The following is a 21,135-nucleotide window of genomic DNA, read 5'->3' as shown; positions in this document are numbered from 1 at the left end:
ACATTATTTCCTAAATTATCTACAACCGATACAGCTTCATACACACCATCACAAGGTAATGCTTTAAAATAAAGAACATTATTAAAGAAAGCATTAATACTACCAACTTCATTATCAAAAGAAAAGGTAAAACCTTGTTTGTACAAAGCATGAAAGGAAATAATATTCCTCGCCATTTCAGACGAGTACACACATTTATTCAAATCTAACTTTAACCCACTATCTAGCAACAAAGTATAAACTCCAATCTTGGTAACAGGTGCAACCTTCTTGTTCCCCATGATTAAGTTTATCTTTCCGTGCTCCACATCCTCACTTCTTCTTAGGCCCTGCAAGTCACAACAGATGTGAATACCACAACCTGTATCAAGAACCCAAGAATTAGAATATGGTGAGTTATTAGACAATATAGTGTAAATACCTGCATGGGATGGTTTCACTTTCCCATCCTTGACATCCTGCAAGTACTTTGGGCAGTTTCGCTTCCAGTGCCCCTTATTTTGACAGTAGAAGCATTCAGCATCCTTAGGGATGGCAGAAGGAGTGATAGAACCACCTTTGGTTCCAGATGAGGAGCCTTCAAGGGACTTTCCCTTGGTACCCTTCGAAGGGTGCTGCCTCTTCTTCCCTTTGCCTTGCCCGATAGCCAAAACAGGGGTAGTAGTAGGAGTAGGAGTAGCAACCGACTTACTCTTAAGACCACTTTCGGCAGTCTTCAGAAGTCCTTGAAGCTTACTGAGTGTGACTTCCTCCTTGTTCATGTGGTATGTCATACGAAATTGATCATAACACGATGGCAAGGAGTGCAAAATGATATCAATTGCCAACTCCTCAGGGAAGTTCACATTCAGTTTCATTAGACGGTCCACATACCTTTGCATTTTCTGCATGTGGCTCGTGATTGGTTCGCTATCCTTCATACGGGTAGTGATCATGGAGGAGATTATTTCATACCGCTCTTGACGAGCACTCTGATGGTACCTTTCCATCAGATCCTGATGCATCTCAAAAGGGTAATAGTCCTCATAGGACTTTTGGAGTTCAGCTGTCATGGTGGCCATCATGATGCATGCCACCTTGGTGGCATCTCTTTCATGTGCCTGATACTCAGCGACCTCCTCAGGAGTAGCAGTGGACTCATCAAGCTCCTTTAGCTCCTTATCGAGGACATATTCCTTGTCCTCGTAACGAGTAACCATCCTGATGTTCTGGATCCAATCCATGAAGTTGGAACCATCAAAGATGACCCTCCCACAAAGGTTCATGAGGGAAAAGGAGCCAGTAGGGTTAGAGCCCGAAGCTTTGTTGTTGGAAGACATCTGAAAAGAAGAAAACAAGTTTAGATTAGATATATCGAATCCTTAATAATACACCCAAATGTAATATTAAGGCTAGGATCCAACACAATATATTATAACTTAGAGGAGGGATGCCGTAATCTAAGCTATAATATATTTGAAGGTAGGTGAATGACGATTCACCAATTTCCACCATGAAAACGAAATGAATTATTAGGTTTAATTGGTTTTTTGAAATTCCTAGATTCTTTTGAGATTCATTGAACTTTTCAATGGCATGTTTCAATCTCGATTGTGCCCTTCAAGTTTTGTGACTGGGATGCCGAGGATCACAAAACAAGGTGTGAATAACCATGCAAATTCACTTGGTACCCTTAATATTATCACCTAATCAATGTGCCGGTTAACCACACACGCTCCACCGATCTATGATAAACATTAAGTCACCCTTCGTGATCCTTACTAGTCCAAGTTAGTGTGCCGGTTAACCACACACGCTCCACCAACGACTTGGTAAGGTACAAAGTGTGAATTTCATGGGTTAGCACCATATTCACATTTTCCTAAAGTAACTAAGATTGGGAATTTATATAAGGTTTAGTTACTTTATAATATTCATCATACTTTTAATGAGAATTTATAAGTCCTTGTCCTACCCGTTCGGCTAACGACCCTCCACCAGTCAAGCAAGCGGTGGGTGAGAGTGGACACCCATTAAGTTGCCATTTTATAGGCAACAACCTTATACCCACCTTATAGACTGGCTTCGTGAATGAGGCGTACTAGCGGTAAGACGACTTTGATCTTATACATATATATAATAATTTACCATTAATGTTATAAATAGTATAAGGGTTGAATTTTAACTTTTAAAACTCTAAGGGTTTGCAATTAAAGTATATTAAAGTGTGTGTAACTTTACAAATTCCAAAACTTGAGGACAAGTTTTGAAACTATTCAAAACTTTTCATTTCATAACTTATGAATTAAAGGTTCATAAAAATGAAGACTCTTCATTTCCATGTAACTTATGTGTTTTAAGTGTGTGTTTAAAAGAAGTGACCTTTGGATATCCATAACTTGAGGACAAATTATGGACTCCATTAAAACACATAAATGATCAAGAATTAATTCTAAACAATTCAGCAAATAATTCCTATCATCTTCTAAATTCATAAGAACATGAACATGATCATCAAAGTTTCAAGAATTATATGAACACATACAAAGCATGAAATTTTGATATAAGCTATTGTAAATGGATTAGAACAACCATTACACCAACTAAAACAAGTTTTAAAACACCAAAACAGTTTAGGGTAATATTTCTAGTCCATTTCCAGCAGCAAAAGTCGAAAATCTGCATTCTGAGGCTCCTACTCGCCGAGTGCACGAACCTACTCGCCGAGTAGGTTGAGTTTACTCATGAACTCGGCGAGTCCCCTCATGGACTCGGCGAGTTCATCAGGCAGACAGCAAAAAATTCGACTTTTTTCACTATTTTGCATCAAGTATCAAACAAACAAGCCTAGGCTCTGATACCACTGTTGGGTTTTGAGCATTCTAACACTTCTTAAGTGTACATGCAACCCTATTAAACCTTGGATCTATGTTTGTCTAAGATACATGCAAAATATTATTTTCCAAGGTTTATAACCTATCTAGCATGGCATGGGGTACTTTTAACCATAAAAGAACTAGATGAATTACATACCTTTTGTTGATTGTTGATTCCTTGGAGTTTGAGAGCCAAGCACCAATAATGTGAATGCCTCAAATGGAAATCACAAATCACCACAAACTTGGAAAAGATGTATGAGAGAGTATACTAACTCTTGATTTTGGCCACCACACTTACACACACATTAGTGTCTTTTTCATGCAACATAAGCTTGTTTATATAGTGTACATGGTTAGGGTGAAACCCTAATAACCCATGTCTTTTCCTCTTCCAAGGATCCATGGGTAAAAGCTCCATGGATCATCCATGGACTTCCATATAAGCTTAGCCCATTCCAAATGAGTGTTAGCCCACACCATATAAATATAATAGCCCATGATTTAATTAGTCTTCCTTTTAATCACTAAATTAATTCATAATTAATTCAAGATTAAAACTAATTAAGTAACATGACTTTATATTAATATATTATAACTTATAATATATTAATAAATCGTAAGTATACAACTCTCATAAAATTATCCATAACTAGTTCGGGTGAAGTGCAACCCAAATGGACCATGCCGGGTCGGGTCAAGTATATACCAAATAAGTTATGGACTTAGACACCTTATCCAACAAGAGGTACTCATGATGAGAAGTTTCTGAGGATTTCATCGGAGATTCGGGGTATCTGGAATTGCTTGACCTCCATTGGGGGGATCATCAAGCATTGCGTATCACCTTCCAAGAGTAGGTGCGATGGGATTGGTAAAAACAGTCTGTGGGTTAGATTGTTGGCGAACCAATTGGTGATGGTTCGAACCCTGAGTGGGGGAGAACCGGGTACTTTTGAGGAGATAAGAGAATGGTTCAAGAACAGTTAGAGAATTGGATAAAGAGGCTTGCGGTATGGATTCCTGAGACCAGGGTTATTGGTGGTCAATGAGAGGTGCAGAGTGAGATAGTGCATGTGGTACGTGCTTGAGAAAGGATGAGTGTCTCCACAGCAAGTGGCCGTTGGTCGGAGACCTTATGGGGTTAGGAATCCTTCAAGGTTAAAATGGTGAATTCGAGGTGGTTGGCTTGTGAGGTTAGTTCGGCGGTTGAGAATTTCTGGTTCAGAGTATGGGCTATTATATGCAGTATGGGAAAGGAAGAAGTTGATTGGGCAACCAACTTCAGGGTCGTTATGAGTATTCTTGCATGAGTTTTGAGCAATAGAGAAGGAAGTTTCGGATTGTCAACTTCGTGTTCTGAGTCGTTGGCAATTTCTTCGTGTTTTAAATTAGGGGATGGAGTATTCCGGGGTTACAAGTGGCACGAGAGAAAGACCGGTTGTGAGGTTCTGAGGAAGCAATGCGGTATCTGAGTATGATGCCATGAGTATGAGATCAGTGGTAGAGTCGAGACACTGCGAGGCGTTGTGATGGTATTCCGGAGTATCCGAGTTTAATGTCCTAAAATCTCGGATTGTTTTGAGTTTGAGTTTGAGATGTCGAGTGGTGTATCAAGTGTCTATGGTTCCGGTGGGGGCCCTTCAGCTAATTGACATCAAATGGATTTATTTGAGAATGTGAATTGCAGCGAGAAAAAGAGGTTTTGTCACGACGGTGGTAGTCCGAAGTAGTGATTCTTAGCCCGGATGGGTGTGTGTGTACCTATCTATGCTGGGCCGCAGAGCATGAGTTAATGATCGCAGTATGGTGTCAACCTGAGGATGAGATTGTGAAGTGGTAAGAGTAAGTGCGGTAAGACTGCAGGGAGCTGCAGTTTCAATGAGTCAGTGCAGAGAGGTGTGGTGATGCTACGGGGAGTCGTAGTACTCACTATTCAGTGAGAGGTTGTGGTGATGCTACGGGGAGCCGTAGTACTCACTATTCAATGAGAGGTTGTGGTGATGCTACGGGGAGTCGTAGTACTCACTATTCAGCGGGAGGCTGTGGTGATGCTACGGGGAGCCGTAGTACTCACTATTCAGTGAGGGGCGTGGTGATGCCACGGGGAGCCGTAGTACTCACTATTCAGTGAGAGGTCATTGTGATACTACGTGGAGCTGTAGTACCCACTAGTCAGCGAGAGAATATTGTGATGAAGTGCTCTCTGATCAGAGCTTGACGGAAAATAGTTTTAGGCTTGGGTAGCCATAATATTTGACTTGTGGAAGCCTGGGGTCGAACCAGGGGAGGGACTGGGGTCTCCATGTTTGTCGGAAGTCGTTATATTCCGAATGGAGTAGTGGTTTTCATGGCCAAGGGAAGTGAATCAGTGAGGTACGCATGGGTTGCGGGTCATGAGTCATGAGTTGAGTGGGTCATTGGGACGAGTGGTTCCAATTCTGGATCGGACCAGACTCTCGATATTGAGTTTGACTGTAGTGGTGCATTGAGTAGGCGAAATGAGACTCCGGATTATGAGATGGGTTCCATTTTGAGGAATATTGTTTGTCATCAGATGTTTTGGACCGGAGTGGGTCAGTTCGTTGGTGCGGGAGGTACCGCGAGGCGCTCGTATCTAGGGAGTAGTGTTCGGCGGGGGTCGAGGGTGAAACAATTTTGTAGGATTGTGGAATCCGTTGGGGTAAAGAGAACTTCGTGACTTGGGTGTCACTGGGCCGAGATAGTTGTTATGAGAAGGAAGTCAGTAAAACATTTCGGGATATGTTATGGGTGACCTTTGGAGGTTCAACTGTGGAGTCAGAAGTTGACCTAGTGCTCAGTATTAAAAAAGGGTATGAGGAACGAAGCTGGGACTTGTGATTGTGATGTCTGAGGACACTTCTGAGCGAGCCTGGTTATTCTCTTGTGTCTGAAGGGCAGAGTGTTGAGGATTCTTTGTTCGGATGGGTTCTGATAGCAGTTTAGTGTATGATCCATGGTGGGGTGTGGACCCTTCCGTTTCTTGGGGCGTGATTTGGATCATTAGCATGTTGATATGAGTGAGCGGTAGCCGATTGTTAGATTTGGTCTTGTGAGAATCAGAGGATCAGTGAGTTATCAGGGTTTGATATTCGAGGAGCGAATATCATGGTGATCGCTTGAGTAGGCGGTCTGGCGGCGGGTCAGGCCACTAGAGCTTCCGGTTAGTGGCGAGGAGTATATTAGCGACAGAAGAGTTGGTTCAGTTCTGGTCTTGGGAGTTTTGTGTGGTTTCAGGTGTCCAGAGAGAAAGATATCGGGGTAGTATGAGATCCTTTCGGTGGTGCCTTTTGGGTTGATGATTTCATTATGTGAGTGGTTAAGGAGTGATTTCGAGGGCGAAATCTAATTCAAGTGGGGGAGAATTGTAACATCCGGATTTTCAGAGGTATTATGGTGTAGGTTAATCTTGTGATTAAAGGAGGGACTCGACGAGTTGAGGGTCCAACTCGCCGAGTCGAGTCGGGTTTCTCCCGTGGATTTAATGAGTGGACTCGACGAGTCCGAGGAGAGGGACTCGCCGAGTAGGAGCTGATTAGAGAAACCCTTTTTTTCCGGGGTTTGGGACCTATTTAAAGGCACTTATAGCCTCATTTGCGGCCACCCTTTCCCTGGAAGCAAACCCTAAAGGTCATTTGAGCTAGAAAGTGAGAGAGAAGCTATCTTGGGATTTTTAGTGCATCGTTTGAGAAGAAGAGAAGGAGATCAAGCAAGGATCAAGAGGGGGAAAGTTGGATCCAGTGATAGATCGTCCAGAGCTTCTGAGGAAGGTAAAAGTCTGCACAGAGTTAGGACCGGAGGGTCCACAGAGTTATAGCCTTGAGTGGCTAATATGTGTTATATGTGGTATTTTGGGGAACTCACTAAGCTTCGTGCTTACCGTGTTATGTGTTATGTGTTTCAGGTTGTTCTCAGGAATCGCGGGAAGGCACCGGCTTGATTGTACACACCAGAGAAAGAGTTATGTTTTGAGGATCCTGGATTTTTAATGGAGTTGTGTTTTGTAATTTGAATAAACGAGATTTCCATACAATATGTTATGAAAAGTATGCGATTTTAAAATGAAAAATTTGTTTGAAAAATTACGGTGTTACACCGATTATCATATTCTTTGGATCTATCTACTTTCATTTTCCTCTTGAAAGTCCATTTATAGCCTAGTGGTTTACATACTAGAGGTATATCCACTAGCTCTCATGTGTGATTTGGCAAGATAGAATCCATTTCTCTTTTAGTTGCCTCTTTTCATTAAGATCTGTCGAAGGAAGTGAATTCCTTTTTAAAAGTTTGAGGCTCTCTTTCAACCATATGCATGCATAAATCATCTTCAAATGATTTCTCACTTGTCCCCGTTTAATCCATCATGATTTATTTATTCCTCCATTTTCTTCTTCGTGAGAGGATTCTTTGTGCCCAATTGTTTTGGAGCACTTGTCTTTTATTTGTCAAGACATGGAAACACATTTTCAAAGTATGATGCATTTGTTGATTCCATTAGTGTACAAGAAAATAATAAACTCTATTGTTTTGTGCATAACCAATAAAGATGCAACCAACAATCTAGTGTACAACCATTGAGTTAGGTATAACATCCTTTGCGAGACACCCCAACATTCGAATGTATTTGTAAGATGATTTTATACCCGACCATAACTTAGATGGTATTTTTTTTTCTCGTTTTCTTTTGGGGTACCTTATTTAAAAGGTAACTAGTTGACAACACAACTTCCCCCCACATTGAGTGTGGCAACCCAAAATATAAGCAACAACATGACATTCATCATTTCATTTAATATATGATGCTTCCTTTTCGATGATTCCATTTGTTATGGTGAATAAGGTGCCTTAAGATCATGTTTAATACCATGACTTGCAAAAACTTCCTCAAATGGTGATGCATATTCACCTCTACATTCACTCTTTTTGTTGAGATGATTCTCAACCTCATTTTTGTACAATTTAAACTTGTATATAGCCTCATCTTTACTTTTAAGTAAATTAACATAACAAAGTTTAATGCAATCGTCAATAAAAGTGATAAAGTACTTATATCACCGTTATATGGATTCGACTTCATATCACACACATTTGTGTGAATTAATCCAAGTGGTTTAGTTGTCCTTTCAACGAACCTGAATGATTGGTGTGTTAACTTTGACTCAACACAAGTGTTGCATCCATGTTTTGACTTATATGAAAGTGAGGTATGTGATCAATTTTGATTAAACTTCTTAACGAGTCAATATTAACATGTCCAAATCTAGCATGTCACACATTAGAAATTTAAGCAAGTAAGCGGAAGAGTTATCCAACTCATTGATATTAGGCTCAATAGCCAATATATGGAATTTAAACATTCCACCATCCGCATAACACTTGCCTATAAACATACCATTTTAAGTTAGTACAAACTTATTGGACTCAAACACCAAACAAAAATCCATTTTTGTTCAACAACCATCCAAACACTAAGTTCTTCCGAATCAATGGAACATACAACACATCATTAAGTGTTAGCTCTTTTCTATGTGATACCATTTCTGGAATGTTTTAAACACCAAATTTAAGTGTTTAGAATCACAATTTCAAGAATAAATTTCTTCCTCAACTTGGACAACCTTATAATTCTTGAGTCACTCCCTCTTTGAGCACACATGGCGTGTAACACCCATATCAATCCATCACTCAATGAACTTAACATCCATAGAGTTTACTTTGGAAATCATTCCACTTTGGGTGGTGACATTTCTGAAATCATTTATACACTAAATATAAATGTTTAGAATTCTAATTTCCAGAAAATATGTTTGTCTCTTGCTTGGACAAAACTCAACATAATTAAAATCTATATCTGAACAATTATGAAACTTGATTTCTGATGCAGAAATTCTAAAATTTGATTTCTCATGCAGAAAACTGATGCACGAATTATGATATCAGAATACTAATGTTTTCTTTCACCAAAACTATTTAAAATATGATGTTTTTAAGTAAAACCAAGTTGTTTTCTGATTTCCAAAGTTGTTTTACATAAAATTGAAGTCGTTTTTTACTAAACAAAACCTTTTTGTTTTTCACAAAACAATGCAGTCTGTTCAAGACTGCTTTAGCCCCACTTAAACCTATCAAAACTGAAATCTAATTTCATAATCCAGTAGGCCTGTCTCTTAGCTTTCCAGGGGCTACTTGCACAAGTGCATACGATTTTTCTATAATTTATTATGAATTTTACAAAACTGTGTATCATAGCTGTTAAAATCTAACCAATCAGTGAAAATCATATTTTTCACCCTAGTTAGAGTTGTTTACAGCTTTCGGCCAAAACTAATGAAACGGAGTAGACTCATATATCAAACGTTGAGAATTGGTTTCAACCAAAAATGAGCATCCATGATTAAGTTATAATTTTTTAAATATTGGGACAGATTAGAGCATTTCACAGCAACACGTAAATTGTGTTTTTGAGTTAAGATAACTTCTTAACCCATTAGGTACTTAATAGAATCAATACCAAAGCTGGAAAATTCTATACTTAAAAACAAATACATATCTTAATGACTTAATGACCAAAGATGCTTCAGAAACAGAAAAAAAATCAATTTTTTTTCTTTAAGAAAATCGTACAATATCAAAATAATCCAAGTAAATTGTTTCCGATTTCTAGTTCGTTTTGTACAAACGAATTTGTTTTAAGATTGTAGGAATAATATTACGGAAATGTACGAAAACAAATAAGAAATAGGAAAAAGTTGAGGCATGTGTTTAACACATTGTCCTTAAAACAAATTCGCCCGCTATCGGGTGTTTGTTTCCCAGGATACAACAACTAGAAGTGGTTCTTCTAGACCACCCAAACCCTCATTAGGCCTGAATTTTACATTCAATATAACTAGAAAAAGAAGAAGATGAAGTGGGGAAGAAGAGAGTTTTCTTGCATTTTTTTGGTGTACTCAAACGGTTGTAGAGTAGTGGTATTTATACTACACATTCTATAACCTCTCATTTAAACACCTCTATTAATCACAAAGATTAATGTGTGTTAATATGTAATTAAATTCTAATATTAATTACAATTTCAGTTACGAAAGAAAGAAATATTTGCAAGAAAGGTCCCTGAACTTTTCTTTTCTTTCTCCCACCCATTAAACTCTTTTATTTACTTCTTCCAACACCCTTACTTTAAGAATTAATTTCTCATTCATATTAAATCCATTTTGGACGTGTTAAAAAAATAGGGGAAACTCATTTTTATAAATTGGTTAACACCAATTTTCCAACAGTTAGAATCAAAGATGTTTGGTACTTTTGTGTTTTTTATGGCTCTTTTCGTCTTATTTTTACCTCACATTCACCCTGTGTTGTTCAACTATGAAGCATTAACAAAGAGAAGAAACTCTCATATTTTCAAATGAACTTGGAATACTTTATTTTCGTAGGATCAAAGATTCATATATAGGAATTTCAATTTACATACGGCATATTACTCATATTATTGATGACATGACAACATATTCGTGAATGACACATATTTAGATATTAGACAACATTTACTAGTTATCATTGTTAGACACTATTCCTACTAGACATACTTACTTTATGACATATTTCTCCCCGTCTTCATTGATAGTATTCCATTACAACATTTATGTTTTTGTTAAGTATTTCCCTGCCTGCCTATGCTCATATTTATTTAGAGTTTATTACTTGCTTATGTCTTTCTTTACCATGTCACATGCTATTAGATATTTCTACGTTAGGAACTGATGTACCATTTGCAGGAGATGGCCTTGGTGCAAGCGTTTCTATTCATAAGGTCAAACATGCTCAAATATCGACGTGGTTCTGGCTACATACATCTTACCTCCTCTATTTTTATTCTCATGAGATTATGATACTGTTATTATTACTATTGTGCTCTCTTTTCATTAATTTAGTTGTATACATAATTTTTCTATTTCCCAAAGCATCGGGTTTGCATTGCATCCATTTCGATGAATAACAAAAAGATTATATGTTCTAACTCCAAGAATTACATCGTTGCCTATTGTCATTAAGTCAAGTGCGTGACGTCGATGCTAACTTATTTTGCAGTTAATTTGTTAAAACGTGGTATTCAATTCGTTGCAAAGCAAAAAACAACAATATCTCAAATAAACTAAAGTATTTACATGGACAACTATAAACTAACAATCACACATGCATTTCATTAGTATCAACTCTTGAACTCATAATGTTCCTCTCATACTGCCATATTCAATGTTAGCGTGGAAGGAAATGTCAAGTACTAAATCGGCCAATCCAAATGTTAATATCTTTGTATTATCATTGCTAGGGCATGAATTTTTATTGAGTTTACAAATTATCATTGCTAGGGGACTAAACGTGAATTATGTTTACTATAGGGACCATAATTGTTATATACCATTCAGCGAATGAGAGAAGCCATTGCAGTACTACTCCGTTGATTGACTCTGGATGACATGCTACCACAAATTTACAGCTGCGATAGGATTTAGGTAGCGGAGATCTCAAATTCTTCGATCGTCCGATTTATGTTCTTACGTAAGGTTAGCGGATTTTGCCTCTACTTCCTTACTCTCAATAGTTTAAAAATATGTGATTATGTGATTTCTAGTTCAATATTTGCTTGTATAAATTCATTCATCAATTGGAATAACCTGGATTATCTTCCTGTTCTTCAATACTCAATTCCATTTACCTATTCTTGTCATCATTTGTGTTTCAGTTTACTTATTAATATCTGCGATTCAGATGGGACCTATCATATTGAGACCCTAGGATGCATTTAATTTATCGCCCGATGCTTTGATGTTTCTATATTTGTTAAAAACATAAAACTGGGGATCTTTAACTCAATGATATTATGCTAATTTCCCAGTACTTGGCTTCAGTTTTTGTGATTACTCACGAACCCTAATTTTTGAAAATTGCTTCCAGTAGTCGTGTATGTGAGTGGTTAGTATAAGGCTGTGGGGTATCTCCTTTCTTCAATCATCATGGATGGTAATAAGGATGAAGCAATGAAGTGTGTTGCCATTGCTAAAGAAGCGATTGCATCTGGTAACAAGGAGCGTGCTTTGAAGTTCATCGGCATTGCTCAGAGGCTAAACCATAATCTAAGTGTAGCTGATCTTTTAGCAACCTGTGAGAATCTTGATTCTGCAAATCCAAGTTCATCAAACGGTAAAAATCATGTTGAAAACAAGCCTGTGAATGGAAAGCATGTTGAGGGTATGAATGGAGATGCAAATTACACAGAGGAACATGTCCAATTAGTTCGTAAGATCAGAAGAAACACAGACTATTACGAGATTCTTGGTGTTGAAAAGACTTGTTCTGTTGATGAGATTAAGAAAGCTTACAGGAAATTATCATTGAAAGTTCATCCTGATAAGAACAAAGCCCCTGGATCTGAAGAGGCATTCAAGAAAGTTGGCAAAGCATTCAAGTGTCTGAGTGATGAAGGGTTGAGAAGACAGTATGATCAAACAGGTTTGGGTGAAGGAGAAGAGTATAACAATCAGTATAATGTAAGGAGAAGAAGAAGGAGAACAGGACAAAGTGTGTTTGAAGATGAATTTGATGCTGATGAGATCTTTAGGTCGTTTTTCGGTCAAGGGGACATGTTTCGGGCAGCTCATGTATACAGGACTAGACGGGCAGGGGCAGGGGCAGGGGCAGGCGGGCAGGCGAGGGAGGATACAGGTGGAGCAACGGGTCCTAATCTGATGTTGCTTCTTCAGCTGTTACCATTTTTGCTAATCATAGTGCTTGCTTGTCTTCCATTTTCTGAGCCTGAATATTCATTACAAAGAAACTATACTTATCAGTTTTCAAAGATGACTGAGGAATATGGAGTGGAGTTTTATGTGAAATCCTCTGAGTTTGATAATAAATACCCTGTTGGAAGTCCTGCAAGGGGTAATATTGAGAAGAGTGTTGTCAGAGATTATAAAAATATTCTTTGGCGTTATTGTAATGTGGAACAACAGAGGCGTACATGGAACAGAAACTTGCCAACTCCTCACTGTGACAAGCTTCGAAGCCTAGGAGTATATTGAAGGTTAGCTCAATTCTCCTTATTATTAATGCTTCTGTTAAATATTTTCTGATTCATGGAGTTCTTTGGATGTGTAGATGCAAGAAGACGCAATGATGAAATTCCTTTTCAAATGCTCTGATGATTTGCGTTTTTTAAAGTAGCTGAATCTCTCTTGTTATTTGGGTTAAACTTTTTTTGTGTTGTGTATGAGCGTTTGGTTGATTCAGATTCAGGTGAATTAGTATATGTACAACCTAGTAAAGGTTTACTATGTTGTTAACAGGTTGAATCTCTGAAAATGTTATGAGAGCATATAGATAGTGTTTTGAGAAAATAAAGGTCCTTTGACTAAGTGATGAATGGTTGTTTGAGTTTGGTCGGATTTCACGTAATAGCAACGTACTTTATTCTCTTTACCAATATGGGCAATGGACTTTAGTTTTTACCAATAATAGCAATGGACAATGTACTTATAGTTTCTTTTACCGAGAAAGCGTGCTTTATGTTTTTTATCCATACTTTCATTTCATTGCTAACATGGGAAATGTATTTCTTTTCATTACATTTTGATATTTTAGTAAAGAAATGTAAGTATGTAATTTTTATGGGTAAGGAATTGTTGGTATGTTTCCGTTAGGTACTTAGGTGTAAACAAATGTAAATATGTTGCAACGTTGATGCTATACAATGTGTAAGTATGTTGTTGTTATTGTTAAAGAAATGTAGATACACTTCTATTATGAGTAAAAACTAAAGTGTATTGCCTATATTGATAAAAAGAAAAATACAATGTTATTTTCCTGGGCGTCTTTAAGGTTAAAGTTTGGGTAAGTCGCGATCCCGAAAACGGAGCGGACTGTGTAATGCTATGAAATGTATTTTATCAGTTGAGTTATGATGTGTCATTTTATTAGAGTTTTATAATCTATTCTTGTGTGATACCCGTTGAAGCATATGCTTTGGCCTTTTTGGTGTAGAAAAAATGCACAAAGTTCAACACTCAATATGCAAAAGCCAAGGAACCTTATTAAGCCGTTATATGAGTGTTTATTGCATATAATTATGTTATCTTTTAGGATATAAACATCTTCTAAACACTATTTGATTTCTTGTAATCATAACCATTGTGCTTGTCTTCAGACGGACATTCTAGTCTCTTTAAAGGTCACCAAAAAACAGGGTGTTCTTTTTTGCAAAATAAAGGAGGGGATATGGTTGTTACACAAGCACACAAAGCCAATCAATCTCAATAGAATCGCTCAACCTTAAGAAGAGCCATTGTAGCTCAGTAGATTTAAGTAAGTGTGTAATTTTGTATGAATAGTCTAGTTGGCAAGCAATCATGTAGTCGTTCGGTGTATAGTTGTTTCAGTAATGCAGAACCATAATATGTAATTTTCCGCATATACATGGGTAGGACTATAAATGAATCGAACGAACACGGACGAGACTTGTTTATGTTCGTTTGTTTAAGTTTAATCAAACAAATGAACGAACACGAACATATAAATGAACAAATTTTCTTGTTCATGTTCGTTCGTTTAAGAAATTATTTTGTTAATGTTCGTTTATTAAGATGCTAAACGAACATAAATGAATGAACATAAAAGAACAAATATAAACGAACGTAAATGAACGGATGTAAACGAATATAAATCAACATAAACGAACGGAAATAAAAAAACCTAAATGAAGATAAATAAAGATAAACGGTCATTAACATCCAAACAAAGAACTATACATAAATACATGTATTATACCAAAGCATATGATAAAAATAGTTTTAAGTCAAAACAATGTAGTATTATTAGTTCTGTACCTAAGGTTACATGCATAACAACCATATATTCATATGTGGATGAACATCTATTGTGCGAATGTGTGTGGACAATGCTATTCTGTGAAAATGAATAAAAGAATTATGTTGTTTGGTAATGTGAATACGTTCAATCTCACATAATTATCGTTATTAACACACATTCTTACTAATTAAATCGTCTATAAGGGTATTATAGATTTTTTTCTAATGATTTTCATTCTATCATAATATGTTCTTGATAATTGTATTTTGCAAGAATGAGAATGAACGAATAAGGATGCGTGAGAACAATAATGAATGAGAATTAGTAAGAATACATATAAATGATAATAGTTATGTGAGGTTGAACGTATTCATTTTACTAAATTATTTATTCTCTTACGCCTTGTTCCCGAGTTCTACTTAAGGAGAGAAATGGGAGGATACGGAGAGAAAGTGAGGGGTGTCGAAGGAAAACCGTGTTCCCGAGTTTCATTAATGGACGGAAAGTAAGGGGCGGGGAAGGATTTTGGAGTCATATTTTCCTTCCAAATTGGACGGATTTGGAAGAAAGTGAGGGGAAGGAAAATTTTAAATTTTATTTTCTTTTTTCCTCCTAACTCGGGAACACAAAACTTAAAATTTTCCTTTCATTTCCTTCGAACTCGGGAACACGAAATAATGAATATTTTCCTTCACCTCTCTTTCTTTCTGTCAAACTTTTCATTCCCTTTCCTTTAATGAATTTGCAAAAAAACTCGGGAACAAGGCGTTAGTTATTCTCACAAAATAACACTATCCACACACGTTCACACAATAGATGTCATCCACATTTGAACGTACTATACACACACACAAACACACAACTAAACGAACGTAAACAAACAAATATAAATGAACGAACAACATCAATGTTCATGTTCATTCGTTTAACTAAACGAACAATGAATCGTGTTCGTGTTCGTTCATTTATTAAATAAACGAATATAAACGAACTTTCTGCCGAACGGATCACGAACGATTCGTTGAACGTTGGTTTGTTTACAATCTATAAGTGTGTGATACTATGGCGTTGACTTTTTAAAAAACTTATCAATTTTTTTTGACATTATCTTGTATCATTGGAATATATCCCATTAGTACAAGTAAATGTTCAATTTCCATTTATCAATATAAAATATATAGAACATATATTAGTAACTTTTCTTTTCCGAGGAATTAAAGATTTGTGATCAATAGACCAAGTGTATTTTAGATAATCATTGATCCATCGGGTCAATTTTTTTTGGTTATTGAAACAAAGCCCATAAGCCCAGCCCACTATGCCTATGTGTATATAGTTTATCAATCGGAATTAGGGTTCCATTTACTCATACCCCAACTGAATCGCGCCGGAGCAACTCTTGACTTTTGCAGGTATGTTTTGTACATCATTTACTCTCATATAAACAAACCCAAACATATGCTTCACCGTTGATTTCCATCCGTTAACTGCAATTGGTGTGTTTTTAAGCTTTTGTTTCAATTTTGTGTAATACATGGCATACGTTTGATGAAGGAAACTGTGGAGTAGGTTTTAAATTTTGTTTTCATCTTCATATGTTCATCATCGGCCTCGCTCTTCATTTGTTTATTTTTCAGAAGTTTGAATAATTTATAATCGTGTTTGTTTTTAAATAAAAATGTCAGCTTTTGAATGGAAAACCTTTCAGTATTCTCATAGAAGGCAACATTGTGTTGATTGTTGAATGTGAAATAACACCCTTTTAACTCGATTGATTGTGACTATTATTGTAATCAGTTTTAAATGGCTTAAGTTGTTGTTCTAATCTGATTTTCATTCGAATTTTAGTTCCTCTATTAGAATCAACAATGGTGTCAGGAAAGAAAACGGTACACCCTGTTCCCTTCTCGTCAGTTTTTAGCCGAATTGCCTGGTCATTTGTATAATGTTTTTCGTTTATGTTTGCAGAAGAAGACTCATGAGAGTATCAACAACAGGCTGGCTCTTGTAATGAAGAGTGGAAAGTACACTCTTGGTTACAAGACTGTTCTTGAGTCCCTCAGAAGCTCCAAAGGTGCATTTAAATTCCATAATCCAAATAACTATCCTTTTTTTTTGTTTGGTTGAATTAGATCGATCTTGTATGTTGTTGGCATTGAAATTGGAATCTAGAATTGATATTGCATCTTTTGGTAGGTAAACTGATCATTATTTCCAACAATTGTCCACCCTTGAGGAAATCTGAGATTGAGTACTATGCAATGCTTGCCAAGGTTGGGGTTCATCATTACAATGGAAGTAAGTGTCTTTACTTTGTATGTTCTTTTAAACATAAGCTCCATATGTCACTTGAAATTGATTATCTTTTACATTAATTTATGATTTAGACAATGTTGATCTTGGAACTGCATGTGGGAAGTATTTCCGGGTGTCATGTTTAAGTATCATTGATGCAGGTAATGGAATTGAAAAGGGTTTTATAATTATAAGATTATCAAATTTAATTTGATTGATAAATTATTAAGTTGGTTTGGGTTTTTATTGTTTTAGGTGATTCCGATATCATCAAAAGTCTTCCAGGTGACCAGTGAAAGATTTAAAGTTTGTACTCTTTTTGTTTTTGATATTTATTCCAACTTTTTGGCAAAGTATATTACCCTTTTGAGTTTTGGAATGGTTTTGTTAGTATAGTGATCCAGTGGCCTTGTATTGTGTTGTTTGACCTCGTGATTTTTTCTTGAAATACTTGATCGCCAAAAGTTCGTCTAATATTTTTTAAGATTTTTAGATAATGGCTTAACTATATAAAAACCATTATATTTTGTTATTTTTCTCAGTTAATCACACATTTTAGTTTGTATTAATATTAAAAGGTCTAATGCAACCACTGTAACCTGCAATCGTTTTGGATCCTACATATGAATTTCACCCATGTATTTATGTTAAAGGAAATACCGAAATATGAAGTACATGTTGCCTCTCGAAATAACAGTTTACACTGATACATAGTAAAAAACCATGTACTCGTCAGAATGATAATAGATTGTGGGTCCACCAGAAAACAACTTTTTTGAATTCTAAATTCTCGTTACATTTTATGTTGTATAAAAATGAAAATCTCTGGTCTGTAATGGAAACTGTAGTTTGAAACCATAAGACCTTGTCTGAAATGGATAGGGTTTTCACTTCAAATAGGTTGTCCGTGTGTTCTAGTAGTTTGGTTGTTTCTTAAAAAGTATGTTTGAAATGTAAATTTTACAATAAAATCCGATTAACATGTCTGAAATTGAACCCTTAGTTTATATTTTACTCACTCGATGTTTTGATATTTCAACATGATGCTTCTTGATGATAAAGTGTAACCCGTAATTTGGTGGGAAAAGACTTTCTAAGATATAATAGATCCCAACGTGTGAGTCACTTTTTAGTTTTTAGGGAGTCGTACCTCAACAGACGTTTAATTTCTCACTTCAACAGACGTTTAATCTCTCTGTACTGGAGAGAGAGCTGATGTTTATACACTTCCTTTGGAAATTGATGACATGTAGCGAGACTTTAGTTATTCGAAAACCGATTGTGATACCTTAAGTCTTTGCATGGATGAAGGTTAGAAAAATATTCAAACTTAATTGCTTGATTGACATAGAGGTTTGAGAAGGTATGATTCTTACTTTTTTTTTGTTGAACGGCAAGCAACATTATTAAAACGAAAAGACGGTTAAGCGAGAAGCTCGAGCCATATTACAAAAAAACATTCGATATGGGAGACATGCTCCAGCTAGCCCAATCTATTTTACAAAGATTAGATATATTATTAATCCAGTTAAAAGTAAAGAGCACTAATGTCGTCCGCCAGATAATCCATAAAGTAGTGTAAACAAGAGAGAGCCTCAATTTTTTCATCTTTTTTACTTCCAGTAGTTGAATTTATCATCTCCAACAACTCCAAGCAATTCAGGGGTATATTCGGAAAAATGGAAGACCAATTGACCAACCAACTCCAAACTTGCGATGCAACATGACATGAGAAAAAAACATCGTCTAAATCTTCATCCACTGAGTGACATAAGGGACAAAGAGTTGAAGAAACGGCAACCTCCCTCTTGGAAAGATTGATTAAGGTGAAAATTCTATTTTTAAGCATCTTCCACGCAAAACAGATGACTTTTAGCGGGATCCAGTTCACTCCTATGAAGGGCGTAACCATACCACCCCTCGAAGCATCAATAGCTAATCGAACAGCCTTTACAGAAAAGGAATTTCCTCCACCACCAGCCCAATGCCATTTATCACATCTCGTTGAGAATTGAAAAGAATTTAACAATTAGATAACATGGACAATTGATCAGCTTCTCTCCCTTTGCTTCTTAGTATTCTCGACCAACTCCAATTCCACCAAGCCTCCATATTAGCCCCCCTTTTCACTATATCAACAACCTTACAATCTTTATTTGTCTTTAACACATAAATTAGGACAAAGATCTTTCAAAGCCACATCCCCACACCATGTATCCTTCCAAAAGAAAGTTTTGTCACCAATAAGGACTACTCTTTTGAAAAGATCATTTAAATTAACACATGTATCACCGAGATCTATGTGTAGTTGAGATATATACTTAACCACACACGATTCAAGGATTTTTTTGCCAAAGGTTTACCATCTATAAGTTTTATGTTGTGAATGCTTATAATACATGAAAACCAAAAGGAATCGTACCCGTTTTTCAAGCGCCACCACCATTTAGGAAGTAGAGCCAAATTAGCTGAGACGAGAGAACCAACTCCTAAACCACCTTCAATCTTTGGCTTAGTGACAATATCCCACGCAACCCAATTTATCTTATTTCTATCTTCATCACCTCCCCATAGAAACCTCCTTCTAATCCCTTCAAGGATACTTAAAACCTTTTTTGGAGCTCTAAAAGTGAAAAATAATATAAAAGAAGGCTATTGAGCACTGAATTAACAAGTGTAAGTCGACCGCCAAGTGACAAGGATTTTGCTTTCCATTTAGAAAGCCTAGCCATCAATTTATCAACAAAAGGACCCCAATTTTTTGCTAGCTTCATATTGGCTCCACCAAGCCAAGATAAGTAAAAGGAAAGGAGGCGGATTCACATTTCAAAATGCTAGCAAGTCTTTCCACCTCAATATTATCAACCCCAATACCATACACCTTACTTTTATATAAATTCACCTTTAAGCCAGACGAGAAGAAGAAGTAACAAAGTAACCTACCGAGGTTAATAAAATTTATTTCCAATGTATAATACATGAGATGAGAAAGAGAGGTACACCCATTCAAAAGTATAATACCCCGAAAGTAATGAAGATCACAACCTGCTTCCATAGACACATGAAGACCCTCCATCGCGATTATAAAGAGAAAAGAGGACAAATGATCGCCTTGCCTAGCACCTCTTCTAATATCAAACTCCATGGTAGGAAAACCATTGATCAAAACGGAAGCCCTTCCCGAGGAAAAACAACCCATAATCTATCTTCTCCATTTTCATCCAAACCCCATTTGATCCATAACATAATCAAAAAACTCCCAACTCAAAGAGGCAAAAGCTTTGTCAAAATCAACTTTAAAAATCAAGCTTTTCTTCTTCGCTTTGTTTGACCAAGTATAGACTTCATTTAGCAAGAGTGGACCATCCAAAATACTCCGACCCCCACATATGTTGATTGCTCCGGAATGATAATTTTGTCAATCACACCCTTAAGTCGGTTCGCCAGAACTTTAGAAATCACTTTATAGAGACATCCCACAAGATTCATCGGCCTATAATCCTTCAAGTTGAGAGGATCTCTAACTTTTGAGATTAAAGATATAAAGGAGGAGTTACATCCTTTAGCAAGCATACCAGAATCACCAAAGTCTTTCACAAACAAGAAAATATTATTTTTGATTAAATTCCAATACCTTTTTAAGAATATGAAGGTGAAGCCATCTGGCCCCGGGGCCCTATCATTATCACAACACCAAACCGCTTCTTTGATTTCCATTTCAGGAAAAGGTTTAGTAAGAACCGTCTTGTCTTCATCAGAGATCTTTTTAAATCTACTGCTCATCAGTTTAGGCCGAGAATACATAGGTTCATTAGATTTCAAGGAAAAAAAACTCCCAAACTTCCTTTTTGATCAACTCCGGTTGGTTCACCCAATTCCCATCAATATTTAAACCAGAAATACGTTTTTTTTTTGTTAACAATTCCTTGAAAAAACTTAGTATTATCGTCTACATCAACATCCCATTTCAACCTAGCTTTCCGTTTAAGATCAGATCTCCAAACCGCATCAATATCCATGGCATGCTTCTTCCAAAGTTGTCGATTAGATAATCCCCTAGGGGTTAAGTAATATTTTACTTTATAATCAGGCGGGTAGT

At 36.6% G+C, this 21,135-nt stretch overlaps 2 protein-coding genes across 3 annotated transcripts; both read left to right on the top strand.

Moving 5' to 3' along the window:
- The first annotated feature begins 11,310 nt into the window (after positions 1 to 11,310).
- Positions 11,311 to 13,355, top strand: LOC145120672 (DnaJ heat shock amino-terminal domain protein (DUF1977)). Of its 2 annotated transcripts, none has more exons than XM_079056472.1 (3): positions 11,311 to 11,443; positions 11,835 to 12,960; positions 13,035 to 13,355. In XM_079056472.1, exon 2 carries the CDS (start codon positions 11,894 to 11,896, stop codon positions 12,956 to 12,958), a length of 1,065 nt encoding a protein of 354 aa, XP_078912598.1. In that variant the 5' UTR covers positions 11,311 to 11,443; positions 11,835 to 11,893; the 3' UTR covers positions 12,959 to 12,960; positions 13,035 to 13,355. The 2 variants fall into 2 exon arrangements, with proteins under 2 accessions (XP_078912598.1, XP_078912599.1); XM_079056473.1 differs by having other exon boundaries at positions 11,314 to 11,443; positions 11,838 to 12,960.
- Positions 13,356 to 16,097: 2,742 nt separating this feature from the next.
- On the top strand, positions 16,098 to 17,533 carry LOC145122810 (large ribosomal subunit protein eL30-like). The gene is made up of 6 exons (XM_079058379.1): positions 16,098 to 16,153; positions 16,590 to 16,630; positions 16,710 to 16,815; positions 16,938 to 17,039; positions 17,129 to 17,197; positions 17,292 to 17,533. Exons 2-6 carry the CDS (start codon positions 16,610 to 16,612, stop codon positions 17,330 to 17,332), a joined length of 339 nt encoding a protein of 112 aa, XP_078914505.1. The 5' UTR covers positions 16,098 to 16,153; positions 16,590 to 16,609; the 3' UTR covers positions 17,333 to 17,533.
- The last annotated feature ends 3,602 nt before the right edge of the window (positions 17,534 to 21,135 follow it).

The sequence above is a fragment of the Lactuca virosa genome, chromosome 6 (assembly GCF_052849685.1).
Source record: "Lactuca virosa cultivar CGN04683 chromosome 6, Lactuca_virosa_CGN04683_v6, whole genome shotgun sequence".
Lineage (NCBI taxonomy): Eukaryota > Viridiplantae > Streptophyta > Magnoliopsida > Asterales > Asteraceae > Lactuca > Lactuca virosa.
The sequence above is the reverse complement of the archived record's forward strand: the minus strand, read 5'-3'. Positions and strand labels throughout refer to the sequence as shown.